Raw genomic sequence first — 22055 nt, forward strand, 5'->3', positions numbered from 1 at the left:
ATTCACTGACTAAAACTCAAGGCAAGATTCTTTGGAGCATTACACACCCCATTTCTTGCAGTTGGGTGTGTGTAAGAAACTGTCAAGATTGTATGTGGGTATAAACTGAGTAATGAGAAACTATCTCGAGAGGATGTCTCCAATCCTTTAAATGCTAAGATGACTATAGTGATGCTGAATGGAAAATGGAATCTTCCTCTGTCTCTGAATTCATACATCAAATAGTTTTTGAGATAAGTATCACTCATGAGAAAGACCAAGTGCTGTGGAAACATGACAGATCAGATCAGTATTCATGAAGCCTGAGAACACAATGGAGAAAAGGATTGGTGTCTTTGGAGGATGCCTCACTCAGGCAAGGATTGTGTTCTATATCATTTGAATTATTTTCCTCATTAGACCAAAGACTCTCAAGCCAACCACCAAAGTAAGTAATTTGATTCTATTATTTATTTAAAATTCTTTAAAAAAACAACAGAAAAATATGAGAACATGAATCTGAGTCAGCACCACATTTTCAGAAAGTTGGGAGGTGGCTTCCACATTTTTTCATGTCTAATAATAATAATAATAAATTTTTGACCTAACTTTGAGTGAATAATCACTAAAAGGACAGTTACAAGATTACTTACCGTCACTAATGATGAGGTCATGGATGATGAGTGGCGCTGGTGGGGATTACATGTTCACAAAAAAAGGCTCTTCGACCGCTTCGATCAGTGCTACCTTCTTTGCAATTGGTAGTGGCATTGCTCTACACGCGGGCCCAACCTGAACCTTGACAACTTCCTCCAATCAACTGGACGGTGGGAAATAGTGTAAGCATATCTTCCTTTCGATTCTATTCTCTTGGGACACAACGATGCCACGTCATAAATTTCATTGCGCACCCATCAGCTCTTTCTTTTGTTCTTGTGACCATTTTCCCTCTTCCCACCTTCTCGCTTACCTGAAATATTACTGGACCACATGTGTGCCACGTAATCGATTATGCAGGATCTAAGAATAAGACCAATCACAAACAACGTGTAACACGTGGGTCCATAAGAAATGGTATTTCTGTTTCTTCGTGACCCACACACCTTTTGTGCCGACGGTGATCATATCACTTCGGTGCCCTTTCTTATTTCGCTTCTTTTCCCTGTGCTTTCCCGTTTGCTCGCTTCCAATGGCGGCATCGAGGGTTCTCCTCCGCCGAGGCGCCGCTGCCGCGCGTGGCCTTCTCCCGACCCACGCCCCGGAGACCACGGCTGCGCGATTTCTTCAGGCTCAGCACCACTCGTCCCAGTCCGATTCGGCGGCCTCCAAGCCCAAGCGTACCAAGACCTTCTCCATCTACCGGTGGAATCCCGACCAGCCGGAGAAGCCACAGCTTCAGAGCTACGAGATCGATCTCGGCGAGTGCGGCCCCATGGTCCTTGACGCCCTCATCAAGATCAAGAACGAGATCGACCCCTCCGTCACCTTCCGCCGCTCCTGCCGGGAGGGTATCTGCGGCTCCTGCGCGATGAACATCGATGGGGACAACGGCCTCGCCTGCCTCACTAAGATCCCGTCCTCCTCCGCGGCCGCGACCATGATCACGCCGCTGCCGCATATGTATGTGATCAAGGATCTGGTGGTGGACATGACCAACTTTTATAACCAGTATAAGAGCGTGGAGCCATGGCTCAAGAGGAAGGATCCGCCGCCCATCCCCGGGAAGGAGGTTCCCCAGAGCAAGAAGGATCGCGCGAAGCTGGACGGGATGTACGAGTGTATCCTTTGCGCCTGCTGCAGCACCGCCTGCCCTAGCTACTGGTGGAATCCTGAGACCTATCTCGGGCCGGCTGCCCTCCTCCACGCCCACAGGTGATTTGTTCTTTTACTGGATCCCTTTCTCTAGGAATGGGTTGGTTAGCTTTGTTTCTTTCATTGCTTAAAGTAGCCCAAAGTTGTTTCTTTGAAGAATTTTTTTTGTTGAATTCAGCTTTGCTGCTTAATGATTGGACTATGTCAATGATTGGTGATCAAGAAAATGATTTTTTTATAAAAATTTTGTCGGTGTTTGTTGTTTATAAATTGATGGCCGATTCACAAACATCATGAGGTTGAGGGTTTAACAATCAATCTGTGTTTATAGAATTTGGGTCCTTGAGGGAGGAAAGAGATGTTGGAGTTCCTTCCTGCCTTTATAATTCTTATTAGAAAATTTTCAATTAGATGCTGTCATATGCATGTACAATTCAAAAGAGCCTAAACTCAAATTACAAAATGATCAATTTTTATAATTGTCAACTAAGCATGACAACATGGAATGAATATGCTTCCGGTGTTAGTATCTGGAATAAAGTAGGTTTATAACTTTTGTACGTGTCAAGCTAATGTGGTTTTCATTCTCCCTCCTTCCCTATCTGTCTCTCTCTTGTTCTCTATGACTCCACCTTGGTCTCTGATGAATAAATGTAACTGGGATTTGTAAAAGAATGTTATGGATGATCATTGTGACGCTTTAACAGGCATTTGGCTTTAAAATTATGTGGCTTATTTGCTGCCTATAGTCGATTGATCTTCTGTTAAATTATTTTAAGAAGTGGTATGTGCAGCCACAAATATGTACAAGGATTACCTCATATATGTGGCTTGTGTAGGGTGTGTAATTGCATATGCAGTGTATGCAACTGCATAGGTGGTCATGCACATCAATATGGATGCTCATGTGGTGCACATATAAATGAAATTGTAATTGAATATGGATTTTTGTTCCCTCCTAATGTTACTAAGTGTATGATTGTATTATTTCATTCTGTTAAACATGATAAACCATTAATTAACTTTTGTTAACTAGGATTCTCTTTGCTTCTTCTAACTTTATCATTTACATAGCTTCTTAAAGAAGGCTTTTCTTTGCTTCTTCTGTTAAATTATTTTAAGAAGTGGTATGTGCAGCCTCAAATATGTACAAAGGTTACCTCACATATGTGGCTTGTGTAGGGTGTGTGATTGCATATGCAGTGTCTGCAACTGCATAAGTGGTCAAGCACATCAATATGTATGCTTGTGTGGTGCACATATATATGAAATTGTAATTTCATACGGATTTATGTTTCCTCCCAATGTTACTAATTCTACTATTGTATTATTTCATACTATAGAACATGATACACTATTAATGAACTTTTGTTAATTAGGCTTTTATTTGCTTCTTCTAACTTTATCATTTACATAGCTTCCTAAAGAGTATTAAAATAATTTTCTAAGTTTATGATTGGCTATAGCATATACCTATTTGATTTGTTTTGCCCTTTATTATATTATTTTGAATTTTTTTAATACAAACCACATACAATCATGGCTGTGTATGCATCTGTACACTGCATATGCACTATGTGGCATCTTGACTGTCTGTGTGCCATATTTTCTTATAAGAAAGAGTGGAATTCTCTGCGTCATTGTGTTTATGCAAATAATCATGAAGTCATTCATAAGATATCTTCTTTGCATGTATTTGAGGCGAGTATGTTTTATCGCTTTATAGGAAGCGACAAATGAACATGAACTTGATGAATTTCAATTTTTTATTGGGAAATTGCGTTTTAGCCATGGATTATGTACTTAGATGTGCTTGCTGGGTAGATTACTGAGAATCACACAACTTGCTTAATTACAATGATTATGAGATTATAAACTCTTTTATGAGCAAATAATTCTTTTTGTGAAATAATTTTCTTAACGAACTTGATATTGTGTTGCTTTTAGAAAGAAAAAAATAGTTAGAACTTTGAAGGAATCTTTGAATATGGGGCTTTTGGCATTCAGTTAGCAATTGTTTAAATTGCATGTTGTCAAAGTACCTTACATGGAGGCCATGTTGTTTTTGTTAAAGTAAAACATGTCAATTTATCTCCTGTCCAGTAAATGATAAGGCTGGAATCATCAACCTTGTGCAGAATAACTTAGCAGGCCTAGTAACCAGGTTCTTTTCTTGCAGGTGCAAATTAAAGGTAGCATTAGTGTGAATTTCACATTTGCATTTAACAAAAAAAGGTCATTTTTGTGAAGAATTTTTAAGGCTTCCAATTTGAATCAGCCCTTGACAAATACTAATAGTGGCAGGTACTTCATCAGTTAGGGAGCCCAAGATATCTGCTTCTGAGTTCCATCATTCACATCTCCTGTGAAATGTTGTTTTGGTTTCCTTCTTCAATCATTATGTATCTTGGTTGTCATCATGATGGCTTGTCATTTATTGATCCTTTGTCTTGTACTACTAAGCTGAGTCTGTGAGTTTGTGAGGGTCGGTGGTAACATGTTCTTGTAAGGAAGGATTAACAGTATATTTTTCAAAACCAAAGGTTTGGACCGTTTGTACGACTAAAGCTGAGTTCGTGAGTTTGTGAGGGTCTGTGGCAACATGTTCTAATAATGTTGAAGCATATGAGCATTGAATTACTCGAGTAAAGGATAGGTTTAAGGTTTAACAATATATCTATCAAAACCAAGCATTTGGATTATTTTGTTGAATAAGTCATATGGCACTGAATTCTTCATTTGGTTTTTGCTTAACAACTTTTGTTCTCAAGTCGCCTTCCACTGGTCTTTCTTTTAAGATTCTCCTGTTCTGATTTTTTTCAAACTTGATTTCTTTTCTCTTTTTCTTTTTTCACTTATTAGAGTTTTTTATATCTCAGTTTACCTGGAAAACCTTCTGATATGATCATAGTTTAACAAAATAACCAAGTATCTTGTTTGTGAATAACTACAGCATTGATTATGTGTCAACTGAGATCTGCCTTGTTAAATTGCCATTATCATCAGGGTCTCCATCCATAGGCATAAGGGTAGGATTATGGGTAATTGATTACTCTGTGATTTTTTTTGTTTCTTGTACCTTGATTATTGAATCTGGGATGAAGCTCCAGATGAGCTTGAGTACTAGTTTTTTTTTCATACTGCAAAAAAAGATGATATCAGGGATATGGTAATATTTAAATGAATTCAATTTTTAATTCTACAACTGTATCCATCAATATATAGAAGACTTGAGTTTGTGTATCTATTGGGCAACATAAAAAACTCTGCTATTAAGATGAACCGGATTTTCCTTGATTATAAAGACAGATTGGGTAGCTTTCCTGATTCATCATTCAGTTTGGTTTGGCCATTAATTCTTGCTTGGGTAATGTAAATGAGGCATCTTACACTATTCCAGGAAGCAAAGCTTAAAATTTGTCTAACATCAATTGTATGGTTGTTAGATTAGTTTCGCTGAAGTAGCTGGGAGTTATTCTTGAGATTTTGTCACATAATATTTTTTCTGCATGTTCCTTTCAGCTTGAATGTTTTATGTAACTTTGTAGTTTGTATTGCCTGCAACCTAGATGCAAGGACACATTTTTCCATGTGTGCTGTTAATCTAATTGTAGAGATGCTCCAACCTTGAAACACAAAGCATGCTTCATGCAACTGGTGTCCACGAGTACATCAACTTTAGATTTTCAGGTCATCACAATCTTGACAAATGTTTCATGGTAAACCCTGGCGGTGTCTGATCATTACTTCTTATTATGTACCCATATGCCCGTAAACTCTGATCCAGTTTAATAAAATGAGGCCCTGGGAACATATCCCACATTTGCCAGTATCTATATTGAAGATCGTGTGGTTTTGTTCTGGTACTATCAATGTTGCAAGATATTTGGACTTCGGTGAGCAAACGACAATTAATGGACAAAAGAAATAGACTGATGAATTGTGACAATGCTTGTCTTTGATGAGCATGAGCAATTGGTAAAAGCCTTGCACATGTTTATCCTTTCTGGATTCCTTCTGTGCTGTTCCATATTTCTTAGTACTCAAATTCTGCTTCGAGTATGATTTTGTTTGGACATGTTTTTCGGAGCTGAGGGTTTGCTTTGTTGTGTAGGTGGATACAAGACAGCCGGGATCAGTACACAAAGGAGCGTCTGGACGCCATAAACGACGAGTTCAAGCTGTATCGTTGCCATGCTATCATGAACTGTGCCCATGCCTGCCCCAAGGGATTGAACCCCGCAAAGCAAATTGAATCCATCAAAAAGCTTCAGCTTCAGTAAGTTTTCCGTGAGATTCCTCTTGTTTTGCAGTCACGGCAACATGGAACGTTTACCATTTGCAATAATAGCGTTCACCAATGAGTATGTACTGAACTCTTAGCATCCAATTGTGCTTGAGAATAATGGCCCGCAACTTTTGTCTACTGTGGGCAGGACGTCACTCTAACAAACGGTTTCATGTTGATTGTTGTTTGATATAAAACTATATTAGTAATTGAACTTGGCATTGTTGAATATGTTGCCTTCATCATCTGGTCGTTTTGTTTATGGACTTATCATATTGTTAGGAGATTCATAGACGTTATGGTCAGACGAAATGATTACTTAAGAAGATTTACTGGAAATAAGAATGTCAGAGTTTCAATTTAACCAAAGATATTGTCTTGTATAGAATTTAATGACAAAAAAAGATTCTCGTAGTTGCCTATAGATAATTGAGATCGTATCTTTACGATCTCAATTGTTTATAGTCGAAAAAACGCTCAGATTCATCGACTGGGTGTGACCTGAGTTGTTGCGAGTTAACCCACCCCTCCTTTGTCGGTGTCTCGTTCCTTGACTCGGGTCCCGAGTCCCGGTTCCCGTACGAGCTTGGGTGCGGAAGTAGGAGCGAGATCCCCGTGACAAATATCTAGCATCCTTCTCCCTTCGTCAGTGTCTTACATTAGTCCGCTGATGTGACTGATGAGTTGCTACTTGATCTTAGTATCTTTAAATATTACAAAACATTATCAAGTTATATTCAATAATTGTACTGCTGTTCTAATTTGTGACGTGGGTGATCGAAGGTTTAGAGTGGACCCATGACAACTGGGGAATCCGATCCTCCTCCGCCCTCTGATCATGATCAGACGTCATCAGTTTCTCCAAATCTCGCGCTGGCCCACCCCGACTCCCGTGATGCGCATTTACGTCTCTCGTGAATCACCAACCCTGCAACCGACGAAATCCGGATAACCTCGCGATCTTCTGACCTATCCTCCAATGGCCTCGCTACATGTGTCCTGATTTGGTCCAGCTCAGCACTCCCTCGCCGATCCTTCTAGAAAAAGTGCGCGACATTTTGCCGTGGAGATCGAAACTGGAGGAGACTGTGTACCCTTTTCCTGCTCCATCAGCGGACGAGTTAAGTAGTGGGAGTATGCGGAGCTCTCGGCGATCCCGATCGAAGGCGCGCAGGCCCAAGTACGTCAGCCTCCGTCGTCACCTCGCTCCTCGTCCTCCTCCTTCGCCCGCGGATCCTTCCGACATGTTCTCCTCCGCTGCTGCCGACGATGACGACGACGCCACCGCCCGCTGCCACCAGCTCGACCTCTTCCCCCTCCAGCCGGAGCACCTCGACCGCGACCCCCACGTCGCGTGCCTGCTCGACGACCGCGGCGGGGGCGGGGAGCCGACGATCGCCGCCCTCCTCGGCTGCGGCGGTGGTGGCGACTCCTCATCCGGTTCGCCCTCGCCGGTGTGCCTGGCGTCGCGGTCGATGAACCGGGAGGAGGAGGAGGAGGAGGAGGAGGGTGGAGATGGAGACGGGCTCGCGAGGCGGGCACTCCGGGGACGGGAGCGGTGGGCGTACTGCCGCTCCTCCTCCTCGTCGGAGGAGGAGGTGGCCAGCTCCGCCGCCGAGGGCAACGGTGGCGTGGATCTTTGGCGGTGCGTGACGCCGCAGGCTCTGGCGCTCAAGTTGGACTACGAGGAGATCCTGGCGGTGTGGTCGGACAGGGGGCCGCTTTACATGGACGGCGAAGGTCCTCAGGTCGTGCCGCAGCTCCAACACCCCTGCGACTCCGCGGTCCTCCCGGTGAGTCCATTTATCAAACACCTCTCCATCCCCCCTCTCACGTTAGATCTGACGCATTGGGTGTCGTGAACACCGACTGATGCTGTGGGGCAGGTGCTGGTGGAGGTGGGGTGCAGGAGCAGTAGTCCATGGAAGGTGCCGGAGCAGCCGGCGGAGGGGAAGGAGAGGAGCGGCATGAGCAGGGAAGCGAGGGTGATGAGGTACAAGGAGAAGAGAAGGAACCGCCTGTTTGCGAAGAGGATACGGTACGAGGTCCGGAAGTTTAACGCTGAGAAGCGGCCACGAGTGAAGGTAAACATACCAGAAGAAACAATACCTCTCGAAACAACAAGATATGTGCATTGGATCATTTTTAGTGTTAGATTTTGTTCAATCAACCTTTTCATTTATATCATCAGAAAAATATTCACGAGATGAATATTGAGTGAGAATTAAGAAAATCTATGTTGTTAAGAAATGAAAGAGTTAAATTCTACATATTGAATTTGTTCAAACTTTTGAGTTACACTGTTGTCCAATTCTATGTTACCTCAGTTTGACTCAGACTTGTCTATATTAGAAGATTAGGATTGAACATGTTGGTTGAAGTCAATCAAATTGTAGTTTGACTCAAGTAAGGTTGAGTATCCTCCAAATAAGGGGAGATGATCGATCCACATATGAATAAGGATTGTTGCATCGGTATTCAAAGAGCCCTGAATCAGTTAGATTCAGACTTCTCTATCATAAAATTCCAACATAAGTATCTTGATAGTCAAAATATAAGCACAGTCGATGGGTCTTAAATCCGAGTCCATGTGTGTGCGCATCTCTTACGTAGTTTATTTTGATGAAATTTTCTTCCTATGTTTTTGTAAATATAAGTGGAATCTTGTGTTAGAGATAAAAGGGGGAACAAAAGACAAAAAGCTAGGGTTTTGATTAGGCATTTATGAGTTTGGGGAGAGTCAAGATTGAGATAGGAAGCATTTACGAAGTCGATCGCGCATGGTATCAGTTTGTCGATATTATGCTAAATTGATTTAGTTGCATTAGCAAGTCTTTCGAATAATTATCACTACTTATATATTTGCATTCAAAATTCTACATAATTATCTTAGATCATCACAGAATGGAGAAATGATGTCAATATAGTTCTACTTGGAATTTGATAGTCTAGCTTAGAGGCCATCACCTTGTGTGTTCATGTTGCTTCTTTTTATGATAGCACCTTGTATCTTGATTAACTTATATATATATGCCATTGGAGAAGCAGATTTTTATCTTAATTTTATGCTACAATCGTTTAGTTAATGCCTATATATAACATTTGTCTGATTAACATAAAATGTAACGATTCATTTACAATTCATGGACAAAAAACAAAAATATTGTGTGAGATCTCACTCTTGTTTCGATCATTGCAGGGCCGGTTTGTAAGAAGGAATGATGAAGATGAAGACCATTCTTGATTCCATTAAATGAAAGGTGAATAACTTCAACTTTAATGTGGAGAAAATAATCTCATGTAAATGATATGTATCATCAATACATTGCCTACTCGATCTGCTGGACTGAGGAAGCTAAAGAACTGGGAGTGTAAAACAGCTTGTGCATGCCTTTTAATAAGACATGGACATATATATGTTGGCAAGGATTCCATTCTTTGAGCAGCTCAACTGAGTGTTATGTCATCATAAACAAAGCTGCAAAGAAAGTACTCTTTGAGTTGTGAGTTCAAACTGCAATGTCCTGTGCAGTTCTTCCTGTAGAAACACAACTAGCCAAACATTACTTTCCTAGAAGAAAATAATTAGTCAGCATCTTGAAGAACATTTCTCTGTTGCCTAAACCATTAGGAGATAATCACAAATGCATGCATGAGCCAGTGGTTCTGTTTCCATTTCTACCCAAATTAAAGACTTGCAGATCCTGACAGAACCAGCATTGACTAAAAGGATGTCATGCAAGGAGAAAAACTTGGTCATTTTCTTTTAAGATAATTAATGCACATCTTCCTTGACATACCTCTGAATCAGCTTAAATAGCAACAGTCATCCATGAGAAATAAATTGCTTCCTTGAAGATTCAATGCCTTGTAACTTTATTCTCTGTTTAACTAGTTATTATCTGCCCATGGAGGAGTGATGGCTTCAGTAAGAGCAGAGGTGACAGATAAATAGATATTGACAACTGATTCATTAAAAGCTTAGGTTGAAAGAAGTAGACTCAATTGTTCATAATTTTTTTTGCTTATAATGTTTTAATATCATCCGATCCAGATAGAAAATATATTAATAGTAAACAATTATCTGACATATAAGCATCACATGAAAGCTATCGTGAAAGAAAAAAAGTTAAGGTTATCCTTCACCCATCTGTCCACGTCAACAGAAGTCTAATACAGGTCATTTGAGGTTATCTTTCTTAACGTTCTACGTGGATAAAACACTAAGAGGAGGATGTTGGGACGATTATAGATTGTCCACTTTGAGGCTATATGTAAAAGTTAATTTTCGGTGCTATGCTAGGGGGCTTGTTTTTCAATAAATTTTTGAACATCCGATGGACCAGGTCCAAAAATTTTTATTGACATTGATCTTAGTGCATGTGATACTTTGGGAGCTCGACACTTCCTCCTCAGAACCACCTTAGTGATCACCTTGAATACTCTTGTGCTCTTAGGTTTGGATCGGTTGACTACGATGATTTTCCCTAAAACATATATTATTAGTAGATTTTATTTATTAATACTTTTTATTAAAAGTTTTAGTTAGTAATTTAGTCTCTAAATATCAATTAATCCAATAATTAGTGTACTAAAAACAAAGTTTTTTTAAGTATTATTAGTGTTTTTTTTAAATTTAATTATTCTAAACAAATTTAAGTTCATAAAATATTATAATATCTAATAATATATCTTTTATTATCATGGAAGATTATAGATAGGGCTTCTATTTGGGGAGGCAATTCACGAACCCAAACCGAAATCGACTTTAAATTGGATCTGGTCGAGAGACGCATTTGCTTTGCTCCGTCTCTCTCTGTGCCCCCCAACAACTATGGCGGAGATTTCCGAGGACGCTCCTCCTCCTGCCGCCGCCGCCGCCGACGCCGGAGTCCAAGGCGAAGCGGCCCCCACACGGCGGTCCACGAAACCCGGCCGCAAGCGTCTCTTCCTCACCTTCTCCGTCCTCCTCTCTTTTCTCTCAGGTTTGATCCTCACCCAACTTCTCCATCTCTCTCTCTCTCTCTCTCTCTCTCTAACTCTAACCTTTTCTTCTGCTTCAGGACTCCCTTTCTTCCTTAAGTCCACCGAGATCCACCGATCGCCGCTCCCTTTCGAGTCCATCGACGCCCTTTCCCGCCGCCTCCAATTCGACCCTCCCTCTCTACCCTGCCACTTCCGGGCCGTCTTCCTCCGGTCAGGAGCCGACCGTACCCTCGCCGCACGACTCCAGTCCGCGATCGCCGCCGATATGGGGAGACGTGCCGGCAACCGTCTCTCCTGCGGCGGCTGTGGCCGCGGCTTCGCCGTCTCCGTCACCGTGGACTCCGGCGAGGAATGCGTGAGCGATGACGGCGGTGTGGCAGGTTCCTGCCTTTGGACGTGCGGCGCGGTGAGTTTGGATGGTAGTGGTGAGGATGATTCTGCTGTTGATGAGTTGCTGGATTCGGTTATGAGGGGAGCGGGTGGAAAGGAGTGCGTGGACGCCGGTGGCGGGAGGGTTTACACTGTGGTGGTAATGGAGAAGGAAGATGTTGAGAGCGTGAGGGTTGTTGTGGGGAAGCATCGGCATGCTTGGATTGTGGGTAAGGTCTCAGAAACAGATACTGTCTCCATCATCAGCAAGGTGTTTGTGAAATACTTCATGAATGGGGGGAAGGAGGGAGGTGGAATGGAGAAAGGAATAGGAGAGTTCGTGCCAGTTGGGGCCGATGGGACTGTTGTTCTCTCCTTTAGTTTGTTGAATGCTGATCCTAGCGACTGGGTTTACGATTGGTAAGTAGCCTAGTTTGTCTTCCATGGTGTTTGAAAATGGTGAATGTGCTCTAAATTCTTTTAACACATTTGATGGTAATTGGAGAATTAAGCTGTTGTTACTCTGATAAGGCATATTGGATCACAGTTAAGGTCATTCAGTGAAGTCATATAAAAAATGCTAGTATATGTTGAATAGTGAATGCGAGATGGAAATGACATCACAAGCCCAAAGAAGCATGAAGTTTCTTCTAGAGTATTAGGTAATTTAAAAGGCCAAATCCCATAATATATGAATGATTAGTTCAGTTTGATTTTTCAGTGATGATATTTCTGTATGCTTTACATGACTGTCTCATCTGAAACTTTTTCAATGCATTATGTGACTGCAGACAAGTCAAAATCTAACAATCATGTCCACTTGTTGTCAATTAAGGATTTTAGTGATAACTTAGTTTACATTTGCTCATCCATGTCTCATTTAGAGGGTACGTGAATCTTGTTTAAGCGGATTGATAGTTGTGGGTACCTGAAAAAATCTGAGCCAGTGCCAATATCATTTAATAATGAGTAGGGTATTCACAGATTTCACCCTGCTCGAACATGAAGACAAAACTACTTAGGAAACTGAGCCCGAAGCTGACTTGGATTCATAATTTTCTATTCACAACCTGACCTGCTGCAACCTATCTAGGTTTCCTTTTAATGTAAAGTACACAGGCTAAACCAGACATGTAGATCCTTATGGCTAATAGTCATCAATTTTGTACTAAGTCTTACTATCAGCTACCAGGCTATAACACAATATACCAATTTAAAGTAATTAATACAAGTTTCTTATTAGGAGTCTTCGAGAGCATTTGAAGCTGTGATGTGTGAGTTTTATCAAGAATTAGTTTCTTTAAACCTTGTTAAAAGCTGAGATACCTGCACAACGATGTATTATGAATTTGTAGGAGTGATCATTTAGTGATCAGCTTGAATTTGAATTTTGGACAGCTGGAGTTTAAACTGAATGACAATAGTATTATTGCTGTTGTAGCCAAGAGGGAAGCAATGAGAGTATTGTAAAGCAAGAAATAGAAAGGGAAGAGAGGTGTCTGTGACATGTTCTCCTTAACATATTTCGAGTGGATTTCATCAGCTAAAATCTAACAAAACATTTGACATGACACAGTTTGGACTTGAAGGAATAACATTAATTGGTCGATTCTTCTTTCCAGTATATCTTAACTGCAACATCTATTTTTAGAAATCTGAGTCCATTTTGAGAATCTAAAGAACTTCAGAAAAAGTAACTGATCGGTACCTTATTAACAAAATCTTACTAATTTAGCCTCTTAAAATTTAAAATAATGATGGACATATACACTAAGTCTCTATAATATAGAAATGATACCAAATTCATATCCAACCTATTTAAGACTTTGGTGTGAGAACTTGAGATAAGACTGGGATCTACACCCATCTTTTTAAAACCTGGTTCTATTTCTCCTTCTTGTATCTCTGCTTTTTCATTGATACTAGTTTTCAGAACAATTTTGATTGTGTAGTTTCATTGTTGGCCTTTGTTATGGTGAAAGGAGCAATAGTTAGTTCTATGGAAATAGGTTCTTAAAAATTGAGATCAAGGATGATGAGGATCAACTGAAAATTATTATGAAGCATTCTCATTCTTTGATAGTGAGGAAGATCTAGAAGATGGGTATGCATTGTAGGGTTGGTGATCTTTTGCTGAATTGTTTTGTGAAATGTGGGTACAGTATTAGCTGGATTAAGGAAAAGGCTAACACAGTTAAGCTGATTAGTTCTTAAACCAATATTTTCTTTCAGCTCACTGAATGTTGATATATACATGTATCTAAAGAAACAAAACCTTCTACTCATGACAGATGCACCAAAGTTTAGCATCAGACCAAGCTGTGGATTTGGAGTTAGAAGCGTAATGTCCTTTTGTGGTTGACAGTTTCTTAGTTTGAGTTTCTTGTACATGTTTGCAATCTTGTAGTTTTTTATTTGATTCTTTGGAGGTGATAACCATGGTATAGTAGTTCCATGCTCCTATGTAGCATCTTGTCCACCTTAATCGCACTTGTCTGTTCTTTAGTCTTGACGAATTTATCGCTTTATAAAACAATATGTGGTGTGTGGAAGTAAAAGTCCATGATCTTTTAAAGCACCGGATTTGTCAAAATTCTCACAACCATTTCTTTTTCTACCTAGGGAGTTCCAAGAAATGAGTAAGATCATGTTGGCTCCTGTGGCCAAGGCCCTAACTCCCATAGCAAACATAAGCATAGAAAGTCAGGTATTAGTAGTTCAAATTTTAATATTTGCAACTGAAACTTTCTTATACTCTTGCTGCTGTTTGTTTATTTCTTTTGTAGGTCTACATCGAGTTTTTCTTGCTAATAGTTTACTATGCATTGGCAGGTCTTATACCATACTCCAAAGTCTTCTAATTCTTACTGGGATGAGAAGTATGGTGGCTACATCTTTAGTCTAAGAGACCTTCCATTCTTTGTACGCATCTCAACCAGTCAATCAGCTATACTGTTGTCAATGCTGTACACTTATATCTTCTTTGTTTTTTCTGGAATTTTAAGAGTTTGAATCAGCTTTTATGAAGATGTAATGTCTCATTGTGTGGGAACAACATAATATTTTTTAAATGTGAATTAATTGTTTTTTTTCGTTGATTCATGCTACATATTTATCTTTTCATTAAAGGCATACTAAGAAGAACCAAAGATCTGGGCCACCTTTTAACCTTATGATTCTTGTATCTATCGATGCTTGACTGAGGCTTATTCAAGCGATGCCTCAAATATATTGACCTATTTTACAATTTTGAATCCCTACTTACTTTCTAAGTAAATGAAAATTAATAGTCACAAGTTAGTGGCTTCTATTACTAGTTCTCTTGATTTAAGTATCTAATCTCTATTTTTGTTTGTTTTGAATCTTAAACCTGATTGGGAGAGGCCGGTTTAGTAAGCATTGAACCAGTTTGGTAAATTTTAGGTTTCCATGCAACATCTGCAAAATTCAGATGATAAATTACTTCATTTTAGCTTATAAAGTTTGGTTATCATCTTTGAAAGATATATCAGCAAGCTGGTGTTTTCCTTCTCCATCCCTGGACTAACTGAGAGATCCCTTTATGACAGTGATCTTCATTTGTATATTAGAAGTATAAATTATAGTTTGTGAAGGTGATCTTGAGTTGTGTACTAGGCTATAAATTTTAATGTGGTCTAAAGTCCAAGTAGTGGTGGTTTTTAACTTGAAAGAGGAGAGCGTTTATGGTGCTATGTCATCTTATGGACTAACAAGACTCTCTCTCCCTGTATCGCAGCCTTTAGGGGATTTTAGAAATTTGCCTTTATATGATATTTTTCTATAAATTTACCTTTTGAAACTTGTTCTGAAGTACAATTTTACTTTTTGTGGTCGACAGGCTTGCCGAAAGCTCCACTTAAATGTTATTCTTTGAATGTTAAGATCATCATTTGCATTTCCTTTTTATCCTTATCCCTCATCTAAGCATCTGTTTTTGTTATCATGCTCCTCATGGATGTGAAGTTTGCGTTACTTGAAATTTTGGATGGATTGATAGGTAAATTCCAATGAGTGGCATCTCGATACCTCAGTTACGGCCGCTGGACGATCAAAAGTTCTCCAATTTGTGGTGTACATTCTTTCATCCATTGTTATGCTCTCTATTAGTTGCCTTACCACTTAGTTTTGGTAACTAAATTTTTATTGGATAATCACTTTCCAAATAAAAATTTTTACATTTTCTTCAAGATATCTTTATGTTGCTAGCTTCGAATGATTAGTAGTTCAGTACTCTCAATATCTTTTATATTGAGAGATGGTGTGCGGATCTCTGGTTATATTTTGCCAAAATTTGTGTTTAATTTACATTATTGTCCTGATTATTAAGCTCTACAAGTTTGCAAAAGACAGTTACTATCCATACCATGTCGGAGAGTCTTTAACTATTTTAAGTAAACGTCTTCATTTAAATCAATCTCTTAAACCAAACATAACTAAAACTATCAAAGTTGAAATGTTGTCTATGTGGGATTGAATTTATGTACTATGTGCAGCACATTGTTATTACAAGGCCTTCAAAATCATTATCATAACTCGCTGATATTAGCTCTTCATCCACTCTCTCACTTGTCTTCATTTTGTCCCTGGTAGTTCATTATGAACCAACAAGTTCAGTAATTGCAATTATAATATTCTTGTTTCCTTTGCCATTTGGGACTGAAGTGCTCTGTGATAGGATTACCCAATATTCTGATATCAAACAACTATATAGTCATCCGCTCATGACATTTTGTTTATTTTGAGTTTGATCCTCCAAGACACAATGAAGATATACAATTATTGTAAAAAGTTTGATGTGTTGCAATAGCCAACTGTGTAACTATATAGTCGTATGATTGCCACCATTCATGATACTGTGTTGAACTTAATGGTGGGCACCTTGGTGCCCATTCCATATTCGTTGCTAGGTCATTTTCGAGCTCATCCTCTTACCATGACAATGAACTTGTGTTTTGATTGATTCTCTAGAAGGCATTGGTCTTGGGTTATTTTTTGAAGTATTTTATTTTAAGAAGGATACTTTGAAGCTAAACATGTCATAACTCAATCAATTTCTTTCTAAAGAAATGGGAAATTCTTTTTGCTGTAACTAGATATGTGCCATCTGCAATCGAATGTCCACTTCTCTTACAGCTCCCCAATGGAGAGATCTCCAAGACCAATAGTTTTATATCTCCTGTAAGTTATGATACCTTCGTTTCCCCTTTTAGTTTCACAACTTGTTGTTCCCTTTTAATAAGAACTCATTGATGATGTTCAGATGTGGGGAGGCATTGTTATCTGGAATCCACCTCAGTGTACTGGAGATTCTCAGAAGAAGCATCTCGAGGGAAGTACCTTACCACCTCAGGTTAGAATTACAAGTTTTGCAGCTTCTATATGAACATGCTATAAGTATGACTAATGGTTGTTTGCAAAGTGTGGGTCTTTAACTCAGTGTTCAATTGGAGTCCAACACAAGATCTTGACGTATCTGGCCTAACCTAAACCACTTAGCTTTTAAGCCACCCTTGTCTTTCCAGACATTCCCAGATCTTTCTAATTTCTGTTCTTTGACTCTTCCTGGGCCTTACCCATGATCATGCCATGATAAGGTCGCTTCTTTTATGACTCATGTGTTGAGAAATTTGATTACCAAATTAGCCTCTTTACTTGTTTGCATCAGGCTTTGTATGATAATTCTTCCCAGGCCCTCCATTGGTTCCATCCTTGGTGCTGGGCTGTCCTGCTAACAAATTTTCTTGATTTCAATTGCTTTGCCAAGTTGAGATATGGCTATTAGGAACCCCAAAATAAGACATTTCATTTTGGTGATTGGAGGGATGGGTCAACTTTCAGAAATAGATTAGGTGGTTCTGCAGACATCATAAAAGCAAGACTGGTGGACTGTGAAAAGATTGAGAGAGGAGCAAACGTTCTTATTGATAAAGCTTCTAGAGCTGTGATTCATGGGCCAAAACCAAATAGCAATGGGTAGATGTATCTTTCTGATAAAAAAATGAATACATTGTTTTTCTGTACAGTGGTGCATGGCAAAATTGTTTGGTTCATGGAAGCTTCAATAACTTCTGACGTAATGGAGAATTTATCTTCTTGTTTTGGCCATAAAGCAACTCAATTTTCTAAAACTGATTATTTTTTAGGAACATCATCTTCAAAAATGCACATTCATGCATGACCAAACTTTCCTGAGCCCTTATAGCCTTCTTATGCTTAACATTGTTTCTGTACATTGCAAAGACTAATAAATGTATGTTTTGGACCAGGAACTTGAGAAGATCTTTCAAGTATTCATAGCGCAACTACGGATGCTCTTTGGTCTCACATCAAATTATATTGATTCTTCTGAAACAGAAATATCTAAATTTTTGGACAGTGAAAGAGGCTTTACAGATTGGTAAGAGAACCCTTCCACTTCTTCTCTTCTCTTTCTCTTATTTGTCCAGGTTTTGATAATTGGACAGTTGCCCTCAAAATTACTGCACATTGATTTTATATTTTAATGTTTTTGAGTTTTGATTATTTTATGTTGTTTGTGTTTAGTTTATGCAATTGACTGACAGAAGACCTTAGTTACAAATGATTATTAAGTCTTAGTTACAAGTATTTCTGAGGAGATTTACCTTCTTACAGGATCTGCATAGGAATGCTCATATGCAGAATCCAGTAATCTAATTAAAGGGATTGGCTCTTTTTTTTTTTGCTCTATGGAAAAGCTCTTGTGTTTAAGAAAGGCACATATTTTTCTCTCTGTTTGCATGTGTATCGATGTGCCTAGTAATTGTGGTCAAATAGCACTACCCTGTATTTTTTTTTCTTTGCAATGGTTTCCACCATGAGAACACGTAGCACAGCTTTTACCAACCAAACTTTCCATTACAACTGATTGTATTGGTATGCAAGCATTTTACATCAAGCTATCCAAATTTAGGTGGTTATCATTCTTTTGTAGTTCTCTTCTGCCTATTTGTGATTCATAGATGATGTTTCAGTCCATTTGGTGTCTTTGTACTCCTATGATTTCTAATGTATTCTGTTTTTCACGTTAGTGTATTGATATTGGATACTTGGTTGTAAATAATTCTCACCTTTCCAGAAGTTATAGCATCAAGTTTTATGCCCTCATTGATTTATAGCATGTAGAACATGTCATATTTTCTGTGTGCTTTAGTAGTATATGATCCAATTTGACCATAGGGATTTTTAGGGTATATAATGGATGTCTTATTGAGTTTTTTTTTTCGAAGTCTTGCTAAGTATGTATATAATATGAATATGTTGTCTTTTGTAGCTTGAGAAATGCTTCGAAAAGAGAGGTTCTCTACTGATGGTATTGTTGTTCCACTTCTTGCAGGGAGTTGGATGTGCTATTTCGGCATCATGCATGTTTCAATCTGCATTCATGTGTTAACACACTTGAGTCGCTTGCTAAATTAGTATGCTTTGACTTCATTCCTGTTCTTCCATTCTCTAGTCAGAAAACAAACAAGATAAATGTTCTTTCCCATGTTCTTATATTTTTTATCTGCTGTGTTGTTATATTAGGTCCAATCACTTCCAAGAATGATTGTCATGGATGAAATAGGAAAACAGGTACTCTCTTGAGTTATTTTAATATTGACCTGCTCAGTTTCTATATGGAGTGACACACACACCATTAATCTGAAGGAATGTTAGGTGTCAACCGATACTTTAAGATCATTTTTACGTTGATCTTTAATGTTGGTCATAATCATGTGCAGGAAATTTTTTTTCATTGTTGCTTTAGTTTGTTTTCTTTTTCATGTTTGTTGCATTAGGGAACTAGAATATGTTGGAGATTTTGAGTACATGGATCATTTATTATTCCCCTAACTCTTGGCTTGCCATATGCTACCAACTGAAGTTGTTCTAAGATTAAATGTGTTTCACATTATATAGGATAGCTTAATAGTTGATATTCACGCCTGAAGGGTCAAAATCTGATTCTTCTACTATCAAGATGTAACGAAGCATATTCTTTAAACATAGTACCCTTCTCTACAAAACATTCTAGAGTTGCTATTAAATTAGGGTGTGGCATCCTTTAGTGTCTGCCGTGTTTGTTGCATACATCAGGTTACATGTTGACTCAACTAAATATTATTTCAATTTTCAATTTTAAAGGTTCACACATGTGATTTAGAGAATTATTACTCCCACCCAAGGGAATTATTAACACTTGATAAGTTCTTTATATTTTTTCTTGTGGTACACTGGGATATGCTATATCATATTGGGATGCTGTGCTGGCACCAAAAGAGGACCAGTACAGGGCAGTGATGATAATGAGCGCTCGTGAGGTGAGGCCCGAGTTTCTTATTATAACCCAGGCAAAGTGCCTGGGCTTGGGCACCACCTAGGCGAGTGCCTGGCCTGGGTGTTGGGCAGCCCAAGCACTCACATTCACTCAAAACCCACCTCTGAGTCCAAATAGACCGAGCCAAATGGTTTATAGTAGAATTCCTTGCACCCACCATCATAGTAGAATTGTTGCCTCATGTTCTGTAGATTGAATGTTGTGCTACTTTGTTGCATACTATCTTGTCTTTTAGGTCAAGTATTCGCTTGAAGCTGCAAGTTTAGCTCAGATGAATGCCTCTCTTGGAATATATGATGCTTCAGCTGGTATGCCTTCATGAGATGCTTTGTGTTGCTGTTTTGTTTGCCTGCAACTTCATACTTTTGGTTTCTTTTCTGTTGGTGACAGCCTCCTCTAGGAAAGCAAAGGCTTTAGCAGAGGATGCATTTTTTCATCCATCGATCATGTCAATCAGTTATTCCTCCATTGAGCACTACTTTGCAATATACATGGTGAGTGATTTGGTTGAATGTCTAACTTAGCTACGTTGCAATTTTCATGTTGAATATTTACTTGAACGTCTATCTTTGGGGAATATACAAGCAGTGGATGCCAGTTCTGTGTATACAAGAATTAGCATCATCAATTAGGTTTTGAGTGCTTGGATTTGACTACACCTGACTCTGGCTACTTCAGCTGCTGGTAGTTTAACACATTATCATGAGTAGTGAACCAGATTAATTTTCCAAGTTTGTTTCAGATGAAGACCTTCATCTCCTTGGCATTGATGAAACTATATCAACCCATACATTTCTTCACATAAAGCTCTCTTTCTATGTGATCTTGGACCAGATGTCTATGTTTGACAGAATAATTGGATTCTGGTTCTTTCTTTACATAAATAGTCTTAATTTTTACAACAAACATGCATATTAATAATGTTCCTATGTGATGCTTTTTTCCAGCCTTTTTTTGCACCAGTTTCTCTTCATGTGCTGTTGGCAGCTATCAAAGAACTAAAAAGATACAAGAGGGAAAAAGCAAAATATATGGCATTTGCTGCTGACCAGGCCACGTCTTCCTAGTTTGGTGCCTCTCTAATGTTTTGATCATGTTTGATCTGGAAAATTTGTGCTGCTTTTGCTCAAGACTTGGGAAGACGAGCAACATAGAGATGCAAGTTTTCACTCAGATCAGTCACCTGATTGGATTATGTTATTATTTATCACATGAAAAAGCACAAAAGTCTTTTGGTGTTGGGCAAGTCGCAGCAAACAACTAAAAACTTGTATAACAGGGAAAAAAGTTCTAAAAGGATATCTTGATGCGAACCATGTTAATATGGATGTGGTCTTTTGCTTCTACAATCCATCGAGCCAGTTATCCGTGTATAAAGTACTGCCAAGTCCCACATCGTGAAATTGTAAGATTTATCAGTAGATTCATACTCGTAACATTTGCTTGTTTCTGAGGTTTACCTTAGCCTTGATGAATTGCCATATTGATGGTGAAATACTGTGGTTTCATTGGTTAGATCTTGTTTAGCTAGCAGTATGTTTGTCTACCGCATAAGGTTTTAGATCTCACAAGACAAAAATGTATTTGGAATTTGTATTAGTAAATGGCATTAGTAGTGAGCTTAAAGTGATCGGATTAATTAATATGGATTTTGAATTTATTGAGAGCCTTAGCCATTTCAATCTGATCGATGAAGTTTAACATAATGCCAGAATTTGTTTAAATTTGGCTTATAATTAGGATTGGAAAATGATTTGCATTTCATCATATTATCTCCGATATAGTTAGTGACAGGGTCTGTAGTACCGAATTGTACCGTCCGGTATTGACGGTACGTATCGGTCCGATCGATTGTCGGATCGTTTGTTACCGGTTTAAGTGCACTGTAATACTGTAGCACTCTAGCAGTACTATAGTACTCGGCACACCTGAGTGTACCGCTCGATATATCGTACCGGTATCGAGCCGAGATCGAACCTTGGTTAGTGACACAATAAATTTTATTTTAATTTCAGCAACAAAAGGGGTAGCCAAAACGTCATTTTGCACACGACTGAAAAAGTCAGTCGTCCGAATATGGGAAGGGTGCTGAAATGCTGTCCCATATTGTTGTTCTAATAATTGGAGAAATGATGAGGGAAAGGGATCAGACGGTTCTCCAATTACTTTTTCTTTGATGATGGAGAAGCACATATTCTGTTCAATTCAGACTGTCGAATGGGTTGATGTGGAGTGGAGTGGAGGGGTCATCATCATCCTCAT

At 39.0% G+C, this 22055-nt stretch overlaps 3 protein-coding genes across 5 annotated transcripts; all 3 read left to right on the forward strand.

The window, feature by feature from the left end:
- Nucleotides 1-1086: 1086 nt before the first annotated feature.
- On the forward strand, nt 1087-6308 carry LOC135597111 (succinate dehydrogenase [ubiquinone] iron-sulfur subunit 1, mitochondrial-like). Its single transcript, XM_065089637.1, has 2 exons — nt 1087-1851; nt 5906-6308. The coding sequence occupies exons 1-2, from the start codon at nt 1169-1171 to the stop codon at nt 6072-6074; spliced, it is 852 nt and encodes a 283-aa protein (XP_064945709.1). The 5' UTR covers nt 1087-1168; the 3' UTR covers nt 6075-6308.
- A 583-nt stretch (nt 6309-6891) lies between these two features.
- On the forward strand, nt 6892-10899 carry LOC103970957 (zinc finger protein CONSTANS-LIKE 7-like). 3 transcript variants are annotated; one of them, XM_065089632.1, is made up of 4 exons: nt 6892-7872; nt 7966-8163; nt 9279-9339; nt 10790-10899. In XM_065089632.1, the coding sequence occupies exons 1-3, from the start codon at nt 7072-7074 to the stop codon at nt 9321-9323; spliced, it is 1044 nt and encodes a 347-aa protein (XP_064945704.1). In that variant the 5' UTR covers nt 6892-7071; the 3' UTR covers nt 9324-9339; nt 10790-10899. The 3 variants fall into 3 exon arrangements, with proteins under 3 accessions (XP_064945704.1, XP_064945706.1, XP_064945703.1); XM_065089634.1 differs by having other exon boundaries at nt 10797-10856; XM_065089631.1 differs by lacking the exon at nt 10790-10899 and having other exon boundaries at nt 6894-7872; nt 9279-9524.
- A 14-nt stretch (nt 10900-10913) lies between these two features.
- Nucleotides 10914-21288, forward strand: LOC135597109 (uncharacterized). Its single transcript, XM_065089630.1, has 13 exons — nt 10914-11064; nt 11143-11854; nt 14057-14141; nt 14267-14356; nt 15453-15526; nt 16549-16633; nt 16716-16805; nt 17722-17852; nt 18810-18891; nt 19001-19048; nt 20029-20101; nt 20184-20287; nt 20741-21288. Exons 1-13 carry the CDS (start codon nt 10914-10916, stop codon nt 20858-20860), a joined length of 1845 nt encoding a protein of 614 aa, XP_064945702.1. The 3' UTR covers nt 20861-21288.
- The last annotated feature ends 767 nt before the right edge of the window (nt 21289-22055 follow it).

This window comes from Musa acuminata, chromosome BXJ1-11 (genome assembly GCF_036884655.1).
Source record: "Musa acuminata AAA Group cultivar baxijiao chromosome BXJ1-11, Cavendish_Baxijiao_AAA, whole genome shotgun sequence".
NCBI lineage: Eukaryota > Viridiplantae > Streptophyta > Magnoliopsida > Zingiberales > Musaceae > Musa > Musa acuminata.

Bases quoted from the DNA above. Each gene is read 5' to 3' on its own strand.
- LOC135597111 (XM_065089637.1), top strand. From the start codon at position 1,169: ATGGCGGCATCGAGGGTTCTCCTCCGCCGAGGCGCCGCTGCCGCGCGT. The intron at 1,852-5,905 runs GTGATTTGTTCT...TTTGTTGTGTAG, and splicing joins GCCCTCCTCCACGCCCACAG to GTGGATACAAGACAGCCGGG.
- LOC103970957 (XM_065089632.1), top strand. From the start codon at position 7,072: ATGTGTCCTGATTTGGTCCAGCTCAGCACTCCCTCGCCGATCCTTCTA. The intron at 7,873-7,965 runs GTGAGTCCATTT...GCTGTGGGGCAG, and splicing joins GCGACTCCGCGGTCCTCCCG to GTGCTGGTGGAGGTGGGGTG. The intron at 8,164-9,278 runs GTAAACATACCA...CGATCATTGCAG, and splicing joins AGAAGCGGCCACGAGTGAAG to GGCCGGTTTGTAAGAAGGAA.
- LOC135597109 (XM_065089630.1), top strand. From the start codon at position 10,914: ATGGCGGAGATTTCCGAGGACGCTCCTCCTCCTGCCGCCGCCGCCGCC. The intron at 14,357-15,452 runs GTACGCATCTCA...ATGGATTGATAG, and splicing joins TAAGAGACCTTCCATTCTTT to GTAAATTCCAATGAGTGGCA. The intron at 16,634-16,715 runs GTAAGTTATGAT...GATGATGTTCAG, and splicing joins CCAATAGTTTTATATCTCCT to ATGTGGGGAGGCATTGTTAT.